We start from the raw sequence: 23,200 nt of genomic DNA on the forward strand, positions 1-23,200 counted from the left end.
AAAACACACACAGACAACTTATTTTTATATATATAGAAGATAACCCTTTTTTTAAACTAAAATCTGTCAGGTATTTATGACCTTATCCAAGTCAAAATCCCAAACCCAATCATCATCGCTATCATTATCAGTTTTGATAAGTTTTGACTCTCGCTGTCCAGGTTGATTTTCATCTAACTGCGCAGTTTTGCTTTCTTTAGCCGCAAGCCTTTTGGCATTAACTCTTTGAGCAGCTTCCTCGGCTGTTTCTTCTGCCATTGTAGGATTTATACTAAAATTTATCTTTGAATTAACTATTTGAGCAGCTTACTCGGCTGTTTCTTCTGTCATTTTAAGATCTATACTAAAAATTTCTCTTTGAAACGCCTTCTTATATACTTTTTTTTATCATCGGTATCACTTTCAAGTTGTTTGGTTTGTTTTACCTTGGCTTGTCTTTCGTCACTATGAAATACATATCGCCGAACCTTTGTTTTTTTAACTAAAATCTGGTAGGCATTGATGACCTTATCCAAGTCAAAATCCCAAACCCAATCATCATCGCTATCATTATCAGTTTTGATACGTTTTGACTCTCGCTGTCCAGGTTGATTTTCATCTAACTGCGCGGTTTTGCGTTCGGACCTGGTTTTACTTTTTGGTAACATTCTATCTTTTTCAATATTTTTCAATTTGTCAATGTTCATTCTAACATTGACAGTTGGAAAAATCTACGTGCCAAGCATGCTAAAGCTCAACAATTTATAATAAACCTCAAACTTTGGGTATCTGTTTTAAGGTTTTCGAATTACTTTAATCTATTGTCAAAATATGTAGAAATATTTGTGCAATTCCCAGTTTTTTACATTTTAAACAATTTAATAAAATTGAAAGAGCCTCAATTTTTTTGAATACTTATTATTCAAAAGGTTTTTCATTTTTTATTTTGATTCTTTTATAGTTTTTTTTAGTTTTTTATTTTTTCTTTCTTTTTCTTTAGTTTTTGTCTTTTTATTGTTTTATTCTTTATTTCTATTTTTTAGTCTTTTTGTTTTAGTTTTTTAGTTTTTTCTTTTTTAGTTTTTTTTCTTTTATTTTTTTTGAGTTTTTTGATTTTTTAGTCTCAGTTTTTCTTCTTTTTTTTTTAATTTTTTAGTTTTTGTCTTTTCTTTTACTTTTTTTACCTTATTTTATTTATATATATATATATATATGTATATATATATATATATATATATATATATATATATATATATATATATATATATATATATATATATACATATATATATATATATATATATATATATATATATATATATATATATATATATAGATATATATATATATATATGTTTTATCTTCCTTTTTAATTTTTTATTTTTTAGTTTTTTTAGCTTTTTTTTCTTTTTAGTTTTTACTTTTTTTATTTATTTTTTTTTTATTTTTCTTTTTAGATTTTTCTTTTTTGTAATTTTTTTTTATTTTTTATTTTTTTTAGTTTTTTTAGTTTTTTTCTTGTTAGTTTTATTTAGTTTTTTACTTTTTTTTCCTTTTTCAGTTTTCTTTTTCTTCTTTATTTTTCAGACGTCATATGCAAACCCTCAACACAAAAATACATACAACTTATTTTTTATACATAGAAGATATAATCTGGCGTAACAGACATAGTAAAACAGACATACAACTTATTTATATATATATAGATTTATATAAATACTAGCTGTTGGGGTGGCGCTTCGCGCCACCCCAACACCTAGTTGGTGGGGGCGCTTCGCGCCCCCCCCAAGCCCCCCCGCGCGCGTAAGTCGTTACGCGCCATAATAGTTACGCGCCATTGTAGTTGTGTCCCTATGTCCCACCTGTGAATATAGATATATATATATATATATATATATATATATATATATATATATATATATATATATATATATATATATATATATATATATATATATATATATATATATATATACTAGCTGTTGGGGTGGCGCTTCGCGCCACCCCAACACCTAGTTGGTGGGGGCGCTTCGCGCCCCCCCCAAGCCCCCCCGCGCGCGTAAGTCGTTACGCGCCATAATAGTTACGCGCCATTGTAGTTGTGTCCCTATGTCCCACCTGTGAATATAGATATATATATATATATATGGTTTTAACTACGTAAAACTTGCGAATATACAACATTCTTTGCTGTCCCATTGTCTTTGCATATAAATAGATTGTCAGGTTATCCCCCTGTTTCCCCCGGTGTCCCCGTTGTAGTTGTGTCCCTGTGTCCCGGTCGTCATTTATATTCCCTGTGTCCCGGGTCCCGGTCATCATTTGTATCCCGGTGTCCCGGTCTGTATATACATTCGTTTTTTAGTTTTGTTTTTCTCCTTTATTTTTTTCCTTTTTTTTTCTTTTTTAGTTTATTTAGATTTTTTAGTTTTTTTATTAGTTTTTAGTTTTTTTTTCTTTTTAGTTTTTTTGTAGTTTTTACCTTCTTTTTAGTTTTGTTAATTTTTTTTTTTACTTGTGTCCTGGTCGTCATTTATACTCCCTGTGTCCCGGTGCTTTGTTGATTGCTAATCGAACATTCCTTTTGTCCTGGTCGCTTTCTCTTTGAGTGTCGTCATTTATTTTTTTCTTTTTTAGTTCTTTTAGTTTTTACCTTTTTTAGTTTTTTTTTAGTTTTTAGTTTTTTTAGTTTTTTACCTTTTTTTAGTTTTTTTAGTTTTTTAGCTTTTTTATTTTTTTTATTAGTTTTTAGTTTTTTTGTAGTTTTTGCCTTTTTTTTTAGTTTTTTGTCCTGGTCGCTTTCTCTTTGAGTGTCGTCATTTATTAGTTTTTTCCTTTTTTTTTTTAGTTTTTTATTGGTTTTTACCTTTATTTTAGCTTATTTTTCAGTTTTTTCCTTTTTTTTAGTTTTTTTTTATTTTTTATTTTTTTTAGTTTTTTACCTTTTTTTAGTTTTTTTAGTTTTTTTAGTTTTTTAGCTTTTTTACTTTTTTTATTAGTTTTTAGTTTTTTTTTGTAGTTTTTGCCTTTTTTTAGTTTTTTCAGTTTTTTTTTTAGTTTTTTATTGGTTTTTACCTTTATAGTTTTTTTAGTTTTTTAGCTTTTTTATTTTTTTTATTAGTTTTTAGTTTTTTTTGTAGTTTTTGCCTTTTTTTAGTTTTTTCAGTTTTGACGTCACCTAATCCAGTTTTTTCAGGTGACGTCACCTGACACATCCATCCACACATCCATCCATCCATCCATCCACAGACAACTTATTTTTATATATATAGATATATATATATATATATATATATATATATATCTATATATATAAAAATAAGTTGTCTGTGGATGGATGGATGGATGGATGTGTGGATGGATGTGTCAGGTGACGTCACCTGAAAAAACTGGATTAGGTGACGTCAAAACTGAAAAAACTAAAAAAAGGCAAAAACTACAAAAAAAACTAAAAACTAATAAAAAAAATAAAAAAGCTAAAAAACTAAAAAAACTATAAAGGTAAAAACCAATAAAAAACTAAAAAAAAAACTGAAAAAACTAAAAAAAGGCAAAAACTACAAAAAAAAACTAAAAACTAATAAAAAAAGTAAAAAAGCTAAAAAACTAAAAAAACTAAAAAAACTAAAAAAAGGTAAAAAACTAAAAAAAATAAAAAATAAAAAAAACTAAAAAAAAGGAAAAAACTGAAAAATAAGCTAAAATAAAGGTAAAAACCAATAAAAAACTAAAAAAAAAAAGGAAAAAACTAATAAATGACGACACTCAAAGAGAAAGCGACCAGGACAAAAAACTAAAAAAAAAGGCAAAAACTACAAAAAAACTAAAAACTAATAAAAAAAATAAAAAAGCTAAAAAACTAAAAAAACTAAAAAAAGGTAAAAAACTAAAAAAACTAAAAACTAAAAAAAAACTAAAAAAGGTAAAAACTAAAAGAACTAAAAAAGAAAAAAATAAATGACGACACTCAAAGAGAAAGCGACCAGGACAAAAGGAATGTTCGATTAGCAATCAACAAAGCACCGGGACACAGGGAGTATAAATGACGACCAGGACACAAGTAAAAAAAAAAATTAACAAAACTAAAAAGAAGGTAAAAACTACAAAAAAACTAAAAAGAAAAAAAAACTAAAAACTAATAAAAAAACTAAAAAATCTAAAAATCTAAATAAACTAAAAAAGAAAAAAAAAGGAAAAAAATAAAGGAGAAAAACAAAACTAAAAAACGAATGTATATACAGACCGGTACACCGGGATACAAATGACGACCGGGACACAGGGAATATAAATAACGACCGGGACACAGGGACACAACTACAACGGGGACACCGGGGGAAACAGGGGGATATAAATGACGACCGGGACAAAAAAACTAAAAAGAAATAAAAACTAAAAACTAATAAAAAAAACTAAAAAATCTAAAAATCTAAATAAGCTAAAAAAGAAAAAAAAAGGAAAAAAATAAAGGAGAAAAACAAAACTAAAAAACGAATGTATATACAGACCGGGACACCGGGATACAAATGATGACCGGGACCCGGGACACAGGGAATATAAATGACGACCGGGACACAGGGACACAACTACAACGGGGACACCGGGGGAAACAGGGGGATAACCTGACAATCTATTTATATGCAAAGACAATGGGACAGCAAAGAATGTTGTATATTCGCAAGTTTTACGTAGTTAAAACCATATATATATATATATATCTATATTCACAGGTGGGACATAGGGACACAACTACAATGGCGCGTAACTATTATGGCGCGTAACGACTTACGCGCGCGGGGGGGCTTGGGGGGGGCGCGAAGCGCCCCCACCAACTAGGTGTTGGGGTGGCGCGAAGCGCCACCCCAACAGCTAGTATATATATATATATATATATATATATATATATATATATATATATATATATATATATATATATATATATATATGGTTTTAACTACGTAAAACTTGCGAATATACAACATTCTTTGCTGTCCCATTGTCTTTGCATATAAATAGATTGTCAGGTTTACCGACTCTTGAACATGCAACATATAATGGTCCATGGGAAAACAATCTGTATTCAGATCTATACCTCATGATTCTAATGATTGCCCTTGAGCTTTGTTGATGGTGATTGCTAATCGACCATTCCCTGTCCCGGTGTCCCGGTCGTCATTTATATCCCCCTGTTTCCCCCGGTGTCCCCGTTGTAGTTGTGTCCCTGTGTCCCGGTCGTCATTTATATTCCCTGTGTCCCGGTCGTCATTTGTATCCCGGTGTCCCGGTCTGTATATACATTCGTTTTTTAGTTTTGTTTTTCTCCTTTATTTTTTTCCTTTTTTTTTCTTCTTTAGTTTATTTAGATTTTTAGATTTTTTAGTTTTTTTATTAGTTTTTAGTTTTTTTTTTCTTTTTAGTTTTTACCTTCTTTTTAGTTTTGTTAGTCTTTTTTTTTACTTATGTCCTGGTCGTCATTTATACTCCCTGTGTCCCGGTGCTTTGTTGATTGCTAAACGAACATTCCTTTTGTCCTGGTCGCTTTCTCTTTTTTTTTTCTCTTTCTCTTTTTTTTTTAGTTTTTTATTGGTTTTTACCTTTATTTTAGCTTATTTTTCAGTTTTTTCCTTTTTTTATTTTTTTTTATTTTTTATTTTTTTTAGTTTTTTAACTTTTTTTAGTTTTTTAACTTTTTTTAGTTTTTTTATTTTTTTTAGTTTTTTAGCTTTTTTACTTTTTTTATTAGTTTTTAGTTTTTTTGTAGTTTTTGCCTTTTTTAGTTTTTTTTAGTTTTTAGTTTTTTTTAGTTTTTTACCTTTTTTTAGTTTTTTTAGTTTTTTTAGTTTTTTAGCTTTTTTATTTTTTTATTAGTTTTTAGTTTTTTTTGTAGTTTTTGCCTTTTTTTAGTTTTTTTAGTTTTTTAGCTTTTTTATTAGTTTTTAGTTTTTTTTGTAGTTTTTGCCTTTTTTTAGTTTTTTTCTTTTTAGTTTTTACCTTCTTTTTAGTTTTGTTAGTTTTTTTTTACTTATGTCCTGGTCGTCATTTATACTTTCTCTTTGAGTGTCGTCATTTTTTTTTTCTTTTTTAGTTCTTTTAGTTTTTACCTTTTTTAGTTTTTTTTAGTTTTTTAGATGAAAATTTTTTTTAGTTTTTTCCTTTTTTTCTTTTTAGTTTTTTATTGGTTTTTACCTTTATTTTAGCTTATTTTTCAGTTTTTTCCTTTTTTTTAGTTTTTTTATTTTTTATTTTTTTTAGTTTTTTACCTTTTTTTAGTTTTTTTATTTTTTTTAGTTTTTTAGCTTTTTTACTTTTTTTATTAGTTTTTAGTTTTTTTTGTAGTTTTTGCCTTTTTTTAGTTTTTTCAGTTTTTTTTTTTAGTTTTTTATTTGTTTTTACCTTTATTTTAGCTTATTTTTCAGTTTTTTCCTTTTTTTTAGTTTTTTTTAGTTTTTAGTTTTTTTAGTTTTTTACCTTTTTTTAGTTTTTTTAGTTTTTTTAGTTTTTTAGCTTTTTTATTTTTTTTATTAGTTTTTAGTTTTTTTTGTAGTTTTTGCCTTTTTTTAGTTTTTTTAGTTTTTTAGCTTTTTTATTAGTTTTTAGTTTTTTTTTGTAGTTTTTGCCTTTTTTTAGTTTTTTTCTTTTTAGTTTTTTTGTAGTTTTTACCTTCTTTTTAGTTTTGTTAGTTTTTTTTTTTACTTATGTCCTGGTCGTCATTTATACTCCCTGTGTCCCGGTGCTTTGTTGATTGCTAATCGAACATTCCTTTTGTCCTGGTCGCTTTCTCTTTGAGTGTCGTCATTTATTTTTTTCTTTTTTAGTTCTTTTAGTTTTTACCTTTTTTAGTTTTTTTTAGTTTTTTAGATGAAAATTTTTTTTAGTTTTTTCCTTTTTTTCTTTTTAGTTTTTTATTGGTTTTTACCTTTATTTTAGCTTATTTTTCAGTTTTTTCCTTTTTTTTAGTTTTTTTTTATTTTTTATTTTTTTTTATTTTTTTTTAGTTTTTTACCTTTTTTTAGTTTTTTTAGTTTTTTTAGTTTTTTTAGTTTTTTAGCTTTTTTACTTTTTTTTATTAGTTTTTAGTTTTTTTTGTAGTTTTTGCCTTTTTTTAGTTTTTTCAGTTTTTTTTTTAGTTTTTTATTCGTTTTTACCTTTATTTTAGCTTATTTTTCAGTTTTTTCCTTTTTTTTAGTTTTTTTTAGTTTTTAGTTTTTTAGTTTTTTACCTTTTTTTTTAGTTTTTTTAGTTTTTTAGCTTTTTTATTTTTTTATTAGTTTTTAGTTTTTTTTGTAGTTTTTGCCTTTTTTTAGTTTTTTTAGTTTTTTAGCTTTTTTATTAGTTTTTAGTTTTTTTTGTAGTTTTTGCCTTTTTTTAGTTTTTTCAGTTTTGACGTCACCTGATCCGGTTTTTTCAGGTGACGTCACCTGATCCATCCACAGATCCACACACAGACAACTTATTATTATATATATAGATAGATATAATAATTGTTCCTGAAGGAACAATTATTAAATTACGAAACTGGATAAAAAAAAGTATCATGTTATGTATTCAAGTTCATCGTAGTTAAATTATGTACACCAACCATTAAATGTTTACTGCTTCAAATAAATTAATCAAGTTATACAAGAACCATAAATATTAGTACCTTGTGATGGCGTAGTGGATACAGCCATGCTTTCTTTCCGAAGGTTTGAAGTTCTATCCCACCCGTCGCAAGGCATCTCTTTGCCTTAATAGTATTGTAAAAAATAATTATTCATAATTTTTTTTTCTCACTAATTCGATTTTTAAGAATATATATATACTAGCCATGGAATATTATAGACTAAAATTATTTAAGTTTTGTTTTAGTTTTTTCTTAGTTTTTTTCATGGACTGTTTTTTACTTTTTTCCTATTTTTAGTTTTCTTTAGTTTATATTTTTTCCTAGTTTTTTTTTCTTAGCATTTTTTAATGCTTATCATTTTCAAAAATCTAATAAGAAAAAAAGAAAAACTAAAAAATAAAGAAAAATAAAAAAGAAGAAACTAAAAAAAAAGAAAAAAGAAAAAATTAAATAAAGAAAAAACTAAAAAAAGAAAAAAGAAAAAAAAATATTTTTTTCTCTGTTTTTCTCTTTTTTAGTTTTTTCTCTGTTTTTCTTTTTTGAAGTTTTTTTCGTTTTTTCTTTTTTTGTTTTTTTTCAGTTTTCTTCGCTTTTTTCTTCTTTTTTTAGTTTTCTTTTTGTTCTTTATTTTTGGGTTTCTTCCTTTTTTATAGAAGATAGTGTAACGGACAGACGGAAACTACATTCATATATATAGACTAGGTGGGACCAGGCAGCTTCACGTCTGGCCCTATCTAGCGGCACGTGGTAGGCTTCTATATATGGATTCTTATATGTATATACAACGGATATGTGCTAAGGTTAACTGCGTATGTTTTTAACTATTCATATTATTTGTAACTATAATAAATTTGCCCTTTTACTTTGAAAATAGGCATTAGATGACCTTGATCTTCGGTTTGGGCCCCAGACGACGTCAGTTGGTAACATGCGTTATATTTCCTGGTGTTTGATAAATAAAAACCCTTCGATTTAGACGTATAACCAGTATGCAAATTTTTTAATGGCTCTGGTGGTGCAACCAGTTTAGGAAGCTCAACTTTTCCTGAGGCACAACACATTCCCATTGTTTCACCATTAAATTTCACGGCCTTTCAATAGAGACAAATTTCAGACTTTTTCCCGATTTGAAAATCTTGACTCAAGCTATAGTCATTGGAAAGGCAGTACTTGAATGCCAGGCGATTATACACGCATTGCTTCTGTAATACAGCGACACACCTTCTTTTTTAACCATCTCTGTCAGCCGCAAGCTTGGTTTCGCGTTGCTCTGGTAGCTGCTCGACACCCCTTCGTTGACGTAAATTGGATTCTCCTAGAGCCAGAAGCCTGGTTTTGCGTTGGAACTTTTCACAATATTTATGGGGATTCAGTAGTTATACAAAATTCCAAATAGGCTATCAGTACAAATCCTTTCGGTATAATGATCGGGATTCGGCACAATTGCCGGTATTCGGTAGATATTACGAATTCAGCGAGAGAATTTTTTGAAATTATTGATTATTTAGTGAACTATTCGGTATATTTATGAAGAATCGGTAGTTAAACAGAACCCCAAAAAAGCTGTCGGTCCAAAATAATTCGGTATCATGGTTGGCTTTCGGTAATTTATTCGGTATACCTTTCAGGATTCGGTAGTTACCACGAATCCCACCTTTTCTTCTAGTTTCGATGAAACTATACCGAATACGAATGCTGTTCGGTAGGCTTTTGATATCAAAACAATTTGGTGTAATTCGGCGAACATGTTGTCGGTCTAAATTTATTCGGTATAATAACTGCAAGTCAATAATTTGTCAGTATAATTGCCAGGAAGTTGGAAGAGGTTGACTGAAGCACTGGTTGCAGACAAAAGGGCTTATCTACGATTTAATTGATAGTTCTTACTTTTATTTTGGATCCCAAAAAGACGATCTAATCATAAATTTTTCGAAAATTCCACCTGCGAAGCATTTATATTCTCTATTTTATTATATTATAATATTCTCTATTTTATTAATATTCTCAATTTATATTCTCTATTCTATTTTATGTTCAGTAACAAACAACACTTTCCAGGCTCATGAAAAATGTTGGACACAGATTATTCCAATGAGCTCAGTATATTAAAAGAAGGAAAATTGAAAAGAAAATCGAAATTGTTCCTAGCAGTAGTGGCTCAGATGAAGAATTGGTGGTTGTGGAACCGAGCCCCGAAAGAAAAAAAGCAGTGGTAAACGTTATGAGCAAAATTATGTGAAATCCTGGGAGATAAAAGATACATTTAAAGCTTGCTTTCGAAGAAGCAAGGATCCGAAATTGCTATCTGTTTTTGATGCAACGCTGAGCTTTCCTACAAAAAGGGTACTGCCCATGCCCGTACTTCTGTGCATGTTAAAGACACAGTGACCCGAAAATCTATGGTTCCTGCTATTTCAATGTACATGGCTCATGAAGACTTTCCCTCTGTGCTTGAGATTGAAGATTGCTTCATTTCTGGTCAGCAACCACCTACCAGTTGATTTTCCTGCTGAAAGCAATGCCACCAAAATCGGTGCTTGATAAAGTGCGTCTCCGGAAAAAAAAAGTTGTGAATGTTGTTCGTCAGGGACTCGGTCCTTACTACAAGCAAAACGTTTTCGAAAAAATGAAGCCGAGACCTTTGTCTTTTGTCATCGACAAGACAACGGATGTGGGAACAGTTATACAGCTCGCTGTATTTGTTTCGTTTTTTAACAACGAAATGGTAACGGATATCAATGTTATTGATTTTGTGGAGTGCTCAAACAGATCAGTAGTTTTCCATTTTCATCAAACTAGAGGAAACTTTGAAGTTCTTAAGAGTAAGTAAAGTGCCTTCACGGAATTGAGTCGGGTTGTGACACTACGAACGCCATGATGGGTCGTAACAACTCAGTGGCGACTCTGATTCAAAGAAGCTGCCTTTGGGTATTAATAGTGAAGTGCAGTTGTCATCCCATTCCTCTCTGCGCCTCATATGCCAGCAAGAAACTGACGAAGACTCTACAAGACCTGCGTCATCATGTGTACAATCATTTTAACATGAGTACCAAGCGTAATGCTGCCCTGAAAAAAATTAATTGTTTTCAGAGACTGCGGCTCGCAAGATATTGACACTAGGTCAAACAACATGGTTTTCGCTACAGAACTATGTTTACCGAAATCTAGAGCAGTGGAATGTCTTAACCCTGTATTTTACCAGTGCCCATTTTGAAGATCCGACCCATGGCAGTCAGTTAGTTCTGAGTGCCCTGAAAAATCCACTTCATGATGTTCGTGGACTACGCGCTGGGACTTTTGGACGACGTCAATACCCTTTTCCAGTCCCAGGTGCCTATTTTCTACGGACTGAAAATCGAAGTCGTCCAATTGGTGGAAACTCTGTTGAAGAACTTTAAGAATGGTCACACAGTAAGGAGCTTTACTGACATCGTGAAAATTGATGTTGAAGGTCTGCAAAAGATCTGCCTCGGCTTAGATGCCAAAGCGGCGATGGCTGACCCTCTTGTGTCTAGTGATGGACGAATTACCCATCCCAACGAAGAAAAATTCTGCCGGAGTTCTGTGACTCATATTCATGATTCTAGTTCTGATAATGTGAACAAGTAGTTTTAGATGACTTTCAACATAACCATTTAGTTTACATAAGTTTTGCATGAATGAAACATTGTTCCTTGTTCCTGTATAATTTTTTACAGTACATGAGAACAGGACAGCTCAACGACGAAAATACAAAGGCAAAAAAAAACTCTCCTAAAACAACTTTCCAGGTCCTTTCTTTTTTGATTGATTAAAAACAGTTTTGTGAAGAATTCTAATCCGAAATGTGCTTCAGAATACTTTAAACCTTAATTGCTCTTTTTCGTTGACTTTTGCTTCGTCTCTTCATAATATACCGATAGCTGATTTTGGAGTAATAATGAGTCTTCACCTTCCGGAATCTGGGTTTCCAGATTTTCCAAGCTCTTTTGTGAATTTCTTCTGCGATACTTAAAAATTCCCGAAATCTGAAAGTTCAAAATTCCTTTGTTCCGGATTATTTTGATATACTTTCGGACCGGTTCATATTCCAGATGCAAGAAGAAGAAGACGGTAAAAGAAAAATCTGGAAGCTCAGATTCTGGAAGTTCCGGCAGATGAAGACCTGACTTAAGACTCTAAAAGATATTTTCAATTATACTTTGTTCTGTCTCTGTATTACTAATACTTTTACCACATATACAACTGGTGTGTGAGACAAAACAGCTGTTTAAAACCTTCTGAATTTTTTTCCGACTTAAAAAACGACCTCCCGAAATCTCCCGACTTTTTTAGAGTCCTTACTGATTTTCAGAAAAAAAAAGTGGAAGCACTGCTTTGAGGGCAGCTGCCAAAAAAGTAAGATTAGCACTAAAAATGTATTTTAAATTATTCTTCTATCATTTAAATGTTTTGCCTCGTTTCATATCACTTTATTTATCAGTCCTGGTTGAACTTCGCTGAAGTAAGGATGCTGAGACTATTAAAAAAAATTATTTTAGTTCTATTGGTCTAATGTCCTTGCAAGTTTTTATTCTTCTATATATCTATATTTCCCTGAGGATAGACCTTGGACATAGGGCCGAAGTATTCATTGAAATTAGATTTTCACTGTTTTGCGAAAATAATTCCCTATTGTTATTCATTTTTTTGATGTTTTCTTGCTTTTCCTGTGCTAGTTCATACCCATCTTATGGAATCTGGTGTATTCCTCCCAGAAAAATCCCCCTCGTGGAAAATTCTTCCCATGGAAAATTAACTCCCTGTGGGAAATTGCTTTCGGAAACTTCTCCTCAAAGAAAAACTGTACCTCCCCCATAATTCCCAATTGGAAAATTCTACCAGAATCTAAAATCGAGGAAATTAAGACAAACAAAAAAAAATAAGAAAAGAAGGGATTATGGAAATTCTACCTATGTTCAAAAATTCATGCATGCTATAAAGTGTAGAATCAAGCAGCTCGTGGCAGTGAACAGAAGGAGCGATTCGGACCAATGGCAACCAGAACTTTAAAAAAGGAGTTTTGAAAACAAGAATAGCCTCGGTTTTATACTGGTTCTATATATAAGGCTAATTAAGTTCAACATTGCACAACAAACGCCACGAGCTTGGGAACTCGCCTGATTTTCCAAAAGTGGGAAAGATACACCCCAAAGCCGAGTGATCATAATGAAAACTAGCCATCAGATTCACATATTAGAGAATCCATTTGTGGAGGATTTAAGCTCCTATCCACAAAATGTAGAATTTATATATTTTTTTTTTATTGGAAAGATTGCTGATTTCTTATAAAGTAATTTTAGTAGCAATATCAACCAAATCAGTTGCTAAAAATGGCAAGCCAGTCGGTAAAATACACTGTCCCGACATGCTAAACACTTTGGCCAGTCACGACTCTGATCCTGACCCCAAGTCAAGACCAGACCAAGTCTACCGAAAGTATCTACTCGTAAACTTAAAGTAATATAGTAGATTTGATAGCATACTATATAAGACTAAATTGTACAGTATAGTATTAGTATAGTATAGAAAACCAGTTTCTCGGAAGGTGTTTACTTATATATCACGGACGTTTGTATTTTTATGAAGTAATTGTAATAGTAATAAAATCCAAATTAGCCGTTAAAAATGACAAGCCAGTTGGTAAACTCCATTGCTCGATCAATTCAAACATTTTGGCAAGTAACAACTCTGGTCAGTGCCAGAACAAGTTTACAAAAAGTATTTATTCGTACATATTAGAAGATTTAGTACATTTAGATTTAGTACATTTAGAAGACGATGAAAACTTGAAAAACCTCAGAAAAGCAATTCTAAAAGTAAGTAAGTGTTTTTGTGAAACATTAAATGTTTCTTGCAAGACGAGGTACTCAGGGTTCAGATTTGCTTACGCATCATTATTTGGAAACACCCTACCCTTAGTGGGCCCCAACATAACCTTGACCGCGTTGTTGCACCAACTGTATCATTGATCGGTTCTGTTTTATTGTTGATTAAGAGTCAACTGATGATAACTGCCTGATTCTAAACGACTACTCCTGTCTGTGAGACGTTTTAAATATGTCAAATTAAAGTGGCTTGAATATATATAATAAGAAATATGCTGATACCCCTGATTACTTTGCCATTATTAATGCAATGATTTTTTTCAATTAAAGTGCCTTGCTGACTGTTTCTACTTTCATTTTTATTGTTTTTAGATAATTGTTCGTATACATTCTTCTGTCAAGAGTACTTTGACCATTGAGAGATACTAATACAATAGCTTTATCAATCCTTGAGGATCATTTATATTGTATGATAGTAATTGACCAACAATTTACCTTTAAACCAATCATCACGAAGCATGCAGATCATACTTTTTGCTAGACAATGGGTCTGCTTATAAAAGTTGTATATACATATATATAGGCTTCAAAAGTTGAATTTTCCTTTTGCAAAAATACAATTTTTTCAGATAAACTAAACCTGCTTTGTTTCAGAAACCACACTTAAATTTAATAAGTTTGTTGACTCTGTCCAATTATTCTCGCATCAAGGAGTGGATTCCAAAGAGAGAATGAGTTTGGTAAAACAACAAGGGGCTCGTTCGCAGAAATTGTCGAAAGAACCACATCCATAAAGAATCCAAAGAAAAATGAGAGGCCAACACTATGTAAATGTCCCTGAGATTCAACAAACTTTGTATTGCTGGTTGATCAGGTGGCAACTTTGAGGGGTTCTTAAACTCATAGCTATCGTCATTACCAAATAAGTCAGGAATATAATATATAGAAGCTAGATAGTATGTAATAAACAGTCGTACAGAATATGAAACAGGTACTTTTACATAATACAGCTGCACTAACTGTTGCTGTTAGGTAGCCTTCTTTTACTCTATTCAAAACAAAAAAGAATGTTTCCACTGAGTTCAATTTTCGTTGTTGCAGCGGCAGCTGCAACCTAGTTAAAGAGGAATACGTCCCATAGTATCAAAAGTAATATCCCAAAACTCCCAAAAATAATGTCAGATAGAAACACAAATTACAATTAGAGCTGTCTAGTCTAAAAACAATATAAAGGAAACTTACAGTCCCTTAGCTTGAACAACTAAGTGACGCATCTCTTTGCAAAAAGTATCTGCTTTTCCGTTTTTTCTCCGTACCCCTCGGGGCCCTCGAATATCACAGAGTTGTTTAATTGCTTGTTTTAAAGGAAATTTCCACGTGTAGTCACTTTTGTAATTAACAAAAAATTAATTTAAAATAAAATTAAATTTTTACGAAAAATGTATTTTCGTATGCAAGATCGTAATTTCAGCAACAGCTGCAAAATAGTAAGAGACGAACCCAGACATTATTAGCGAAACGAAATTGCCCCAAACACCTAAAAATGGTTTCAGATCGAAACTCAAAGTATATAATATAATGTACAATATTATTTTTAGTGTTTTCTTATAGTAAAGAGCACAACCTAGAAAGAGACAAGCACGTCCCATGGAAAAAAAAACAATAGAAAGCATTTTTTTCTAATTTTTTCTCCGCTACTATTTGGGCACCGGAATATCATAGAGAGCTGTTTAATGGCTGATTTTAAAGAATATTGCTACATCTAGTGCCTTTTGTAATTAACAAAAAGCAATTTTTACAAACAAATGAATTTTTAACGATGCATTACATTTTCGTATAACACTGGGGTGACAAATATTATAACGAAGAACGGACTCTAGCCCATAGTAACTGAAATTTTAAGTTAAAATACAATTTTGGACACAGAATAAATAATCATTCTCATGATTATGCAACACACATCTTTCGACACTATAATATAATACAACGAATACTAATAGTTATAAAAATGATCGATATAGCTCATTATAAATAGGAATTAGGTATGTTTCATTGGTATCATGGTTGTAGAGATATCTGTAACTAAGTAAAGAACAAACAACGGCATTAACCAAATCCAGCACATACACAAGCTAATGTGATCACTGTTGGGACAGTCTCCTCGTTGTAAACAGGATTGAGAGGCTAGCCTAAAAGAATCTTGACTGAAAACTGACCTTTTGGAAAACAATAAATACAATCTAATAATTAAGAAACCTTGAGTTGCAATACCAACGTAGTGCCTGACAAAGAATTGAGTCCAAAGGAAATAATATGAAATGCAATGTGCAGTGTGGCTGGTATGTAGATACCAACCTCACTGCAGATGGCGTAGGCCAGGAAAGTAATTCAAAAATAAAAAGTCATATTTGACCATCATATAGAGCAGACACTGCTTGAATCAAAGATAATATATACGGGCGTTTTTAATTTGGGACTACGTGAAAGTTATGAATCCTTTTATTATAATATCCCTTTTCCAGACTGTATGGCTAAAATTTCATCATTGTTATAGAAATAGCCATAGCCTGGCAAAAAGCAAACCATAGACCAAAGTAACCGAAATTAGAAAAAGAAACTCTAGCAAAAGCAATTGGTGATTTCAAATTAATTCAGAAATGATAACTACTAAAAAGGTTTAATTTAATATTATTTTTACTTTTATTATTTTATTCAACACAGGTGAAAGTCATAGGCTTGTCGCAGAAAGCTTAGTAAAGGTTTATTGCAAAAACAAATATTAGAGGAATTCGGAAAGAATATTGATCCTGATAGAAAAATGATTTCTCTAACCAAAATTCAACCAATTGAACCCTCTGAAAGCTGGTAAAGTAAGTGGTAACAATAAAACTTGTGGGGGAGTCTAGTATTATGTCACCAAATGATGCAAGGCATTACAGAAGCAATTATAAAAGGAATTTCGCATAAAGCCTGAGTATTAGAATAATGAAATCTAATAATTTGGCAAACCATTAAGAAAAATATAAGAATTATATTGAATTGAATGCTATATCGTCACATAATTCTTGCCACAAATAATCCTAGCACAAAGGGTTCTATCAAATATATATTACTATTTATGACCTTATTAAAGGATTAATCTTTTTTTTCTTCATTTTGATTGAGCAATTCCTCAGAATTGATCATCAACAAGTGCCGCCGGACAAGGTGCTCAGATATTTTGGTGGGCTTATCCGAATATTGGTGTCTAAGAAGCAAAATGTAAATGGACATAGTAAAGAGGTATGTATTTTGGTGTAAAAAAAAACCAAGCTTTTGTTAAGGTTAAATAGTTATAATTAAGCCTGTAAGCGCTCGGCAATTAATGGAAATGATGGATTAGGAATCAAGAAGTAAAGAAACCTCGTCACTTGGGTCTATAATTGGAAGAAAAAGACATAGAAACATTACTGAAACTTAAAAAAAAAATCGGCGTGTACAGTTTAAATTCTAGCGCCAGTTCGGGATCTTTGTATTTTAAAATATAACAACAGCAGCACTAAGAATAACTGTTAATAGTTTGTTTTTTAAGAACTCTGTAATCAGGAAAATATTATAAGAAACTAAAACAAAATGAGGTTAAAAGGTAAACCTAATTTAATTGAACAAGAACATGATGTAAATCTAAAGAAAATAAAAAACAAAATAGGTGAAAACTCGGAAATATACTGTGATAGTTTTTTAAACCGACTTTTTAAGCTACTACACATCAAATATAAATTTGAGTAGAAATTGTGTTCTTTGAACGGGTCAAGGGAGAATGTTTCCCCCCCCCCAACAATTCTACAAACAATTAATGTTTTCATTAGAAATTGTCATTTTTTGGTTTTCTCATTAAAAAACAGAAACAGTTTTGGAACCCATGGATTTTAAGCAATTCATCTTGAAAATGTATGACATTATGCAAAATTAAAGTAAGATGATGAATAAATATGAATAGCTCAAGGGAATGGTCAGAAGATAAGCAATAGCAAGGGATGCATCAAATTGTAAACGAAAATGATGCATAAGAAAAATATGCGGTTAAAACAAACGCAATAGCGAGAATCACAACAATTCCCAGGGGAATACAGATCTGATATATTCATGGTTCCGAGAGAACAAAAAAACAGACAGCTGAACTGTTTTTAATGTGAGGATCACGGCAATATAGCTAAGAAGGATCAAAGCTTAATTGAACATACTGATCTTCCCTTTGAAAACAGCTTAGCGAACAATTCTTGGCAATTATATCAAAAGTGTGACAAATCTATGTCTAAAGTGAAATAGGTGTGCACAAATTTTTCATTATCATTATCATTTCATTTCATTATCATTATTTTTTCAATATTTCGAAAGTAGATCTCAGGAAAACCAGTTGGTTGATAGAAGCAGCCACTTTATCCCGTCGGCATATAAAAACATCAAGGTATTTACAGGAGCAATTTTACTAATATAAGCCATTATAAACTATAAACTTCAATCACACTTTACAAGCTTCTGTTTAAAGTTCTACGTGAAACCTCTTTTTAGAGTGATTTTGGCTTAGAAACAAGGTTGCTCTAAGTTCTTATTTTCCGCCTTTTTTTTATATATATATTTCCAGAAGTATTTTGTCGAGCTGTTCTCAAAGTTTTCCACTAAACCATCAATTGTGACTTTCTGTGTTTATCTTGCGAAGGATTTTTGACATTGTAATAAATAAACGAAAAATCATTTGGTAGAACAGTTTGGTAGTAAAAAAAATATATTAATGAATCAAGGAAACATAACTGTGAAAGAATACTTTTCTAACTAATTAAATGTTTTAGTTTTTACTTCAAAATACATACTAAATGGAACAAAAATTTATTTTGAAAAACGATCATGCAAAAGCAGTTCTTACTAAAGTCAGGTTTTCGGCACGAGGGTCAGTGCTCTTTGGGATCTAAGTAGAGGGCAGTAGTTTGCTCATTTCCGGACCCTAGTAAATCCGGGCAATTATGTTTTGTTCCTTTCTTTTCTTCTTTTTTCTTTTAGTTTGCTTCTCAGCACCAGTCTCAGATTATAAAAATTAGGTAGGGAGGTATTATTCTTTAATGCAAATACAAAAAAATTACGTCCAAGATTAAGGATGTCTTGAAGCTTTTATACTTTTTTTTAACTTCATGTTCACTGTAAAACGCTGCTTCTCAAAGAAACTAATGTTTAGTCGCACTTCATATTTTGCAAAAAAATTATACAAAAAAGGTATTATAAAAAACATATGGCGGGGGGGGGGGGTGAGGATAAAATGTGAAATTTCCCTCCTTCCCCGATTTATATGACTTACCTAAGGGTGGGGCTCCAAATTTGTCCTCCAATATTTTGACTGGAACAATTGGAGATATATTGCAGCAGACATATATATGTTTCATTCCTATGCCCTTACATTTAATCCAAGAATATGGGGCTGGGGCTTGCATAGAAGCTTGGTATCAACGAACACTTGTTTCCCTTTTCTCCCACCTACATTACTGACTGTGTCCCACCACGAAAACGAGTTTTGAAAATATGGATCCCATCGGTGCCCATTAAATATACAATAGTGCTATCTCTACATTACTTTACTGATTTTTCATGGCACTAAAATTAGAAATAGACATACCCAATTTTATGGCCCTAAAATTAGAAATAGGCATACCCAATTTGATGGCACTAAAATTAGAAATAGGCATACCCAGTTTTACGTAGCTTCAAATCTCTTGGGGACTGAAATTCCAAGTCATTGACCCTACTTTGGATTCGTAAGAGGCCAAACTCGAGTAGCGGTACACCGACTAAATTTTACCATGTAACAAACTCTATTTGGTGGAAACATTTCGTTGTTTTTCAAACTTAGTGCTAAAATTTCAATTAGAGCCATATTTTTAAGTTCTTGAAACAACAACAACAAGCTAAAGATAAGAAAATAATTCGCAAAAGTTTCTTCCAAAATCTCTTATCGGTAGTCCTCAGGGCAAAAAAAAAGGAAAATAGAAAAGGACAAAAAAAGATAACATGCGCTGAATATACCAAAGAATACTAGCCTGAAAAATTAGTAATAATTAAAGAGCCACCGGATCGTACCAATTGTGGAAAAGTAACTCAATTTCTTATAACTTACTGTTTAACAAATGAAGGTTTAAAACTTGTTAGTAATACAGCTATATTTGAAATTTAATGCACTTTATACTTAGAAGAAAACCCCGGCTGTGTTCTTTAAATGTTTTACTGAAAGATATAGAATCTCTCAAACTCAATCTCGAATCACTGAATATAAAAAAAACCTAAACTTTCAGCATATTTCTTTATTCAATACTTTGTTTCCAAAGTAAATATAAAAGCTTTATTTTTAAAACGGTATTTACAGGTTCAAATCAGAGTAAAATTATAAAATTTCTATTTCAGTTTTTCCAAGGAAAGGACACAGAAGAAGAAGAAGACGAAACACCAAATAGAACACTCAGTTATTTTAGCTCCAGTTCGGAAGACTCTGATGGCGAAGTTGCATCTAGAGCATTTCTCAAAAGACAGTCCCTAAAAGTCACGGAAAAAAGAAACAAGAAATTTAATACCTAAGTTAGGATGACCTGAATTAAGAACAAAAATTAAAACAAAATTCCAAAAGCTAAGAAAAATATCATATATTATATTTTTAATCAAACAGTTCGTGGTAACGAACTGTAGTAAGGAGCGACCCGGCTCAATAGTAACCAAAACTCTAAAAAATGGAATTTTGATACCAATAGCTACATCAAAAGAATCGCATTTTAATGTTGTTTTTAAATATATAAGTTTCATCAAGTTTAGTCTTACCCATCAAAAGTTACGACCCTGAAAAAATTTGCGTTATTTTAGAAAATAGGGGGAAACGCCCCCTAAAAGTCATAGAATCTTAACGAAAATCACACCATCAGATTCAGCGTATCAAAGAACCCTACTGTAGAAGTTTCGAGCTCCTATCTACAAAAATGTGGAATTTTGCATTTTTTGCCAGAAGGCAGATCACGGATGCGTGTTTATTTGTTTTTTTGTTTGTTTGTTTTTTTTTCCCCCAGGGGTGATCGTATCGACCCAGTTGTCCTAGAATGTTGCAAGAGGGCTCATTCTAACGGAAATGAAAAGTTCTAGTGCCCTTTTTAAGTGACCAAAAAAATTGGAGGGCACCTAGGCCCCCTCCCACGCTAATTATTTTCCCAAAGTCAACGGATCAAAATTCTGAGATAGCCATTTTATTCAGCGTAGTCGAAAAACCTTAAAACTATGTATTTGGGGACGACTTACTCCCCCACAGTCCCCGTGGGAGGGGCAATAAGTTACAAACTTTGACCTGTGCTTACATATAGTAATGGTTATTAGGAAGTATACAGGCGTTTTCAGGAGGATTTTTTTGGTTTGGGGGAGGGGTTGAGAAGAGGGGGATATGCTGGGGGAACTTTCCTTCGAGAATTTGTAATGGGAGAAGAAAATTTCCATGAAGGGAGCGCAGGATTTACTAGCATTATTTAAAAAAAATAATTAAAAAATAAAAGTGAAAAAGCTTTTTCAGCTGGAAGTAAGGAACAGCAATAAAACTTAAAACAAACAGAAATTATTACCCACATGAGGGGCTCACCTCCTTCTAATACCTCGCTCTTTACGCTTAAGTATTTTCAGTAATTTCAACTACTTATTCTATGGCTTTTGTGATTCAGGGGGTCATTCTTAATGAATTGGGATAAAATTTAAGCTTTAGTGTAAAGAGCGAGGTACTGACGATGGGGCGAATCCCCTCATATATGTAATAAAAACATGAGAATACAAAAGTTCTTTACGTAAGCTAATTTATAAGTTACGTAAATCTTTTACCAATAAAAAGATTCGTAAAAAATTAAAAGTTCTAGTTGCCTTTTTTGATTAACCAAAAAATCGGGGGGCAACTAGGCTTCGTCCCCCGCTCTTTTTTTCTAAAAATCATTCGATCAAAATTATGAGAAAGCCATTGAGCCAAAAACAAAAAATATGCAAATTTCGTTTTGGTTATTCCTCTGCGGAGAGCCAAAATCAAAACATGCATTGATTCAAAAACGTTCAGAAATTAAATGAAAAAAAACAAGTTTTTTTAACTGAAAGTAAGGAGCGACATTAAAACTTAAAACGCACAGAAATTACTTCGTATATGAAAGAGGCTGCTTCCTCATCAACGCCCAGCTCTTTACGCTAAAGTTTTTTACTGTTTTAAAAAGAAGAATTGAGAGAAAGAGTCAAACTTTAGCGTAAAGAGTGGGGCGTTGATGAGGAAGCAGCCTCTTTCATATACGAAGTAATTTCTGTTCGTTTTAAGTTTTAATGTCGCTCCTTACTTTCAGTTAAAAAAAACTTGTTTTTTTCATTTAATCTAAAATAGCTCTACGATTACTTTAAAAATAAGGTTTATTTTCTTCTAATCTATAAACGGGTGCGAAACAAGATCTCTTAAAGAATTAAATAAAAAAAACAAGTTTTTTCAACTGAAAGTGAGGAGCGACATTAAAACTTAAAACGCACAGAAATTACTTCGTATATGAAAGAGGCTGCTTCCTCATCAACGCCCCGCTCTTTACGCTAAAGTTTTTTACTGTTTTAAAAAGAAGAATTGAGAGAAAGAGTCAAACTTTAGCGTAAAGAGCGGGGCGTTGATGAGGAAGCAGCCTCTTTCATATACGAAGTAATTTCTGTGCGTTTTAAGTTTTAATGTCGCTCCTTACTTTCAGTTAAAAAAACTTGTTGTTTTTATTTAATTTCTGAACGTTTTTGAATCAATGCATGTTTTGATTTTGGCTCTCTGCAGAGAAATAATCAAAACGAAATTTGCATATTTTTTTTTTTACATAAAATATATTAAAGGCTTCATAATTTTTTACGCAGAGGAATAATCAAAACGAAATTTGCATATATTTTTTTTTGGCTCAATGGCTTTCTCATAATTTTGATCGAATGATTTTGAGAAAAAAAGAGCGGGGGACGAAGCCTAGTTGCCCTCCGATTTTTGGTTAATTAAAAAGGCAACAAGAACTTTTAATTTTTTACGAATCTTTTTATTGGTAAAAGATTTACGTAACTTATAAATTAGCTTACGTAAAGAACTTTTGTATTCTCATGTTTTTATTACATATATGAGGGGATTCGCCCCATCGTCAGTACCTCGCTCTTTACACTAAAGCTTAAATTTTATCCCAATTCAGTAAGAATGACCCCCTGAATCACAGAAGCCGTAGAATAAGTAGTTGAAATTACTAAAAATGCTTTAGCGTAAAGAGCGAGGTATTAGAAGGAGGTGAGCCCCTCATATGGGTAATAATTTCTGTTTGTTTTAAGTTTTATTGCTGTTCCTTACTTCCAGCTGAAAAAGCTTTTTCACATTTATTTTTTAATTGTTTTTTTTTTAATAATGCTAGTAAATCCTGCTCTCCCTTCATGGAAATTTTCTTCTCCCATTACAAATTCTCGAAGGAAAGTTCCCCCAGCATATCCCCCTCTTCTCAAACCCTCCCCCAAACCAAAAAAATCCTCCTGAAAACGCCTGTATACTTCCTAATAACCATTACTATATGTAAGCACAGGTCAAAGTTTGTAACTTGTTGCCCCTCCCACGGGGACTGTGGGGGAGTAAGTCGTCCCCAAATACATAGTTTTTTTGGTCACTTAAAAAGGGCACTAGAACTTTTCATTTCCGTTAGAATGAGCCCTCTCGCAACATTCTTGGACCACTGGGTCGATACGATCACCCCTGGGGGAA

The 23,200-nt window shown here is 31.6% G+C and overlaps 1 protein-coding gene and 1 long non-coding RNA gene across 5 annotated transcripts in view; both read right to left on the reverse strand.

Annotated features, from left to right (window-relative positions):
* Positions 1 to 23,200, reverse strand: part of LOC136039859 (N(4)-(Beta-N-acetylglucosaminyl)-L-asparaginase-like) — a 145,660-nt gene that overhangs the window by 35,384 nt on the left and 87,076 nt on the right. The window contains exon 6 of one of the 4 annotated variants that reach the window (XM_065723799.1): positions 19,799 to 19,980. The exons of the other annotated variants lie outside the window; for them this stretch is intronic. Coding sequence (XP_065579871.1) covers positions 19,911 to 19,980 — 70 coding nt within the window. The 3' untranslated portion in view covers positions 19,799 to 19,910. Of the gene's footprint in view, positions 1 to 19,798; positions 19,981 to 23,200 lie in introns of those variants that run through there. 4 annotated transcript variants of the gene reach the window in all.
* On the reverse strand, positions 2,799 to 3,410 carry LOC136039863 (uncharacterized). Its single transcript, XR_010620571.1, has 2 exons — positions 3,360 to 3,410; positions 2,799 to 3,157 (listed from the first exon to the last, which is right to left on the reverse strand). It is a non-coding gene; the product is annotated as an uncharacterized LOC136039863 (long non-coding RNA).

Source organism: Artemia franciscana, chromosome 20 (assembly GCF_032884065.1).
Source record: "Artemia franciscana chromosome 20, ASM3288406v1, whole genome shotgun sequence".
NCBI lineage: Eukaryota > Metazoa > Arthropoda > Branchiopoda > Anostraca > Artemiidae > Artemia > Artemia franciscana.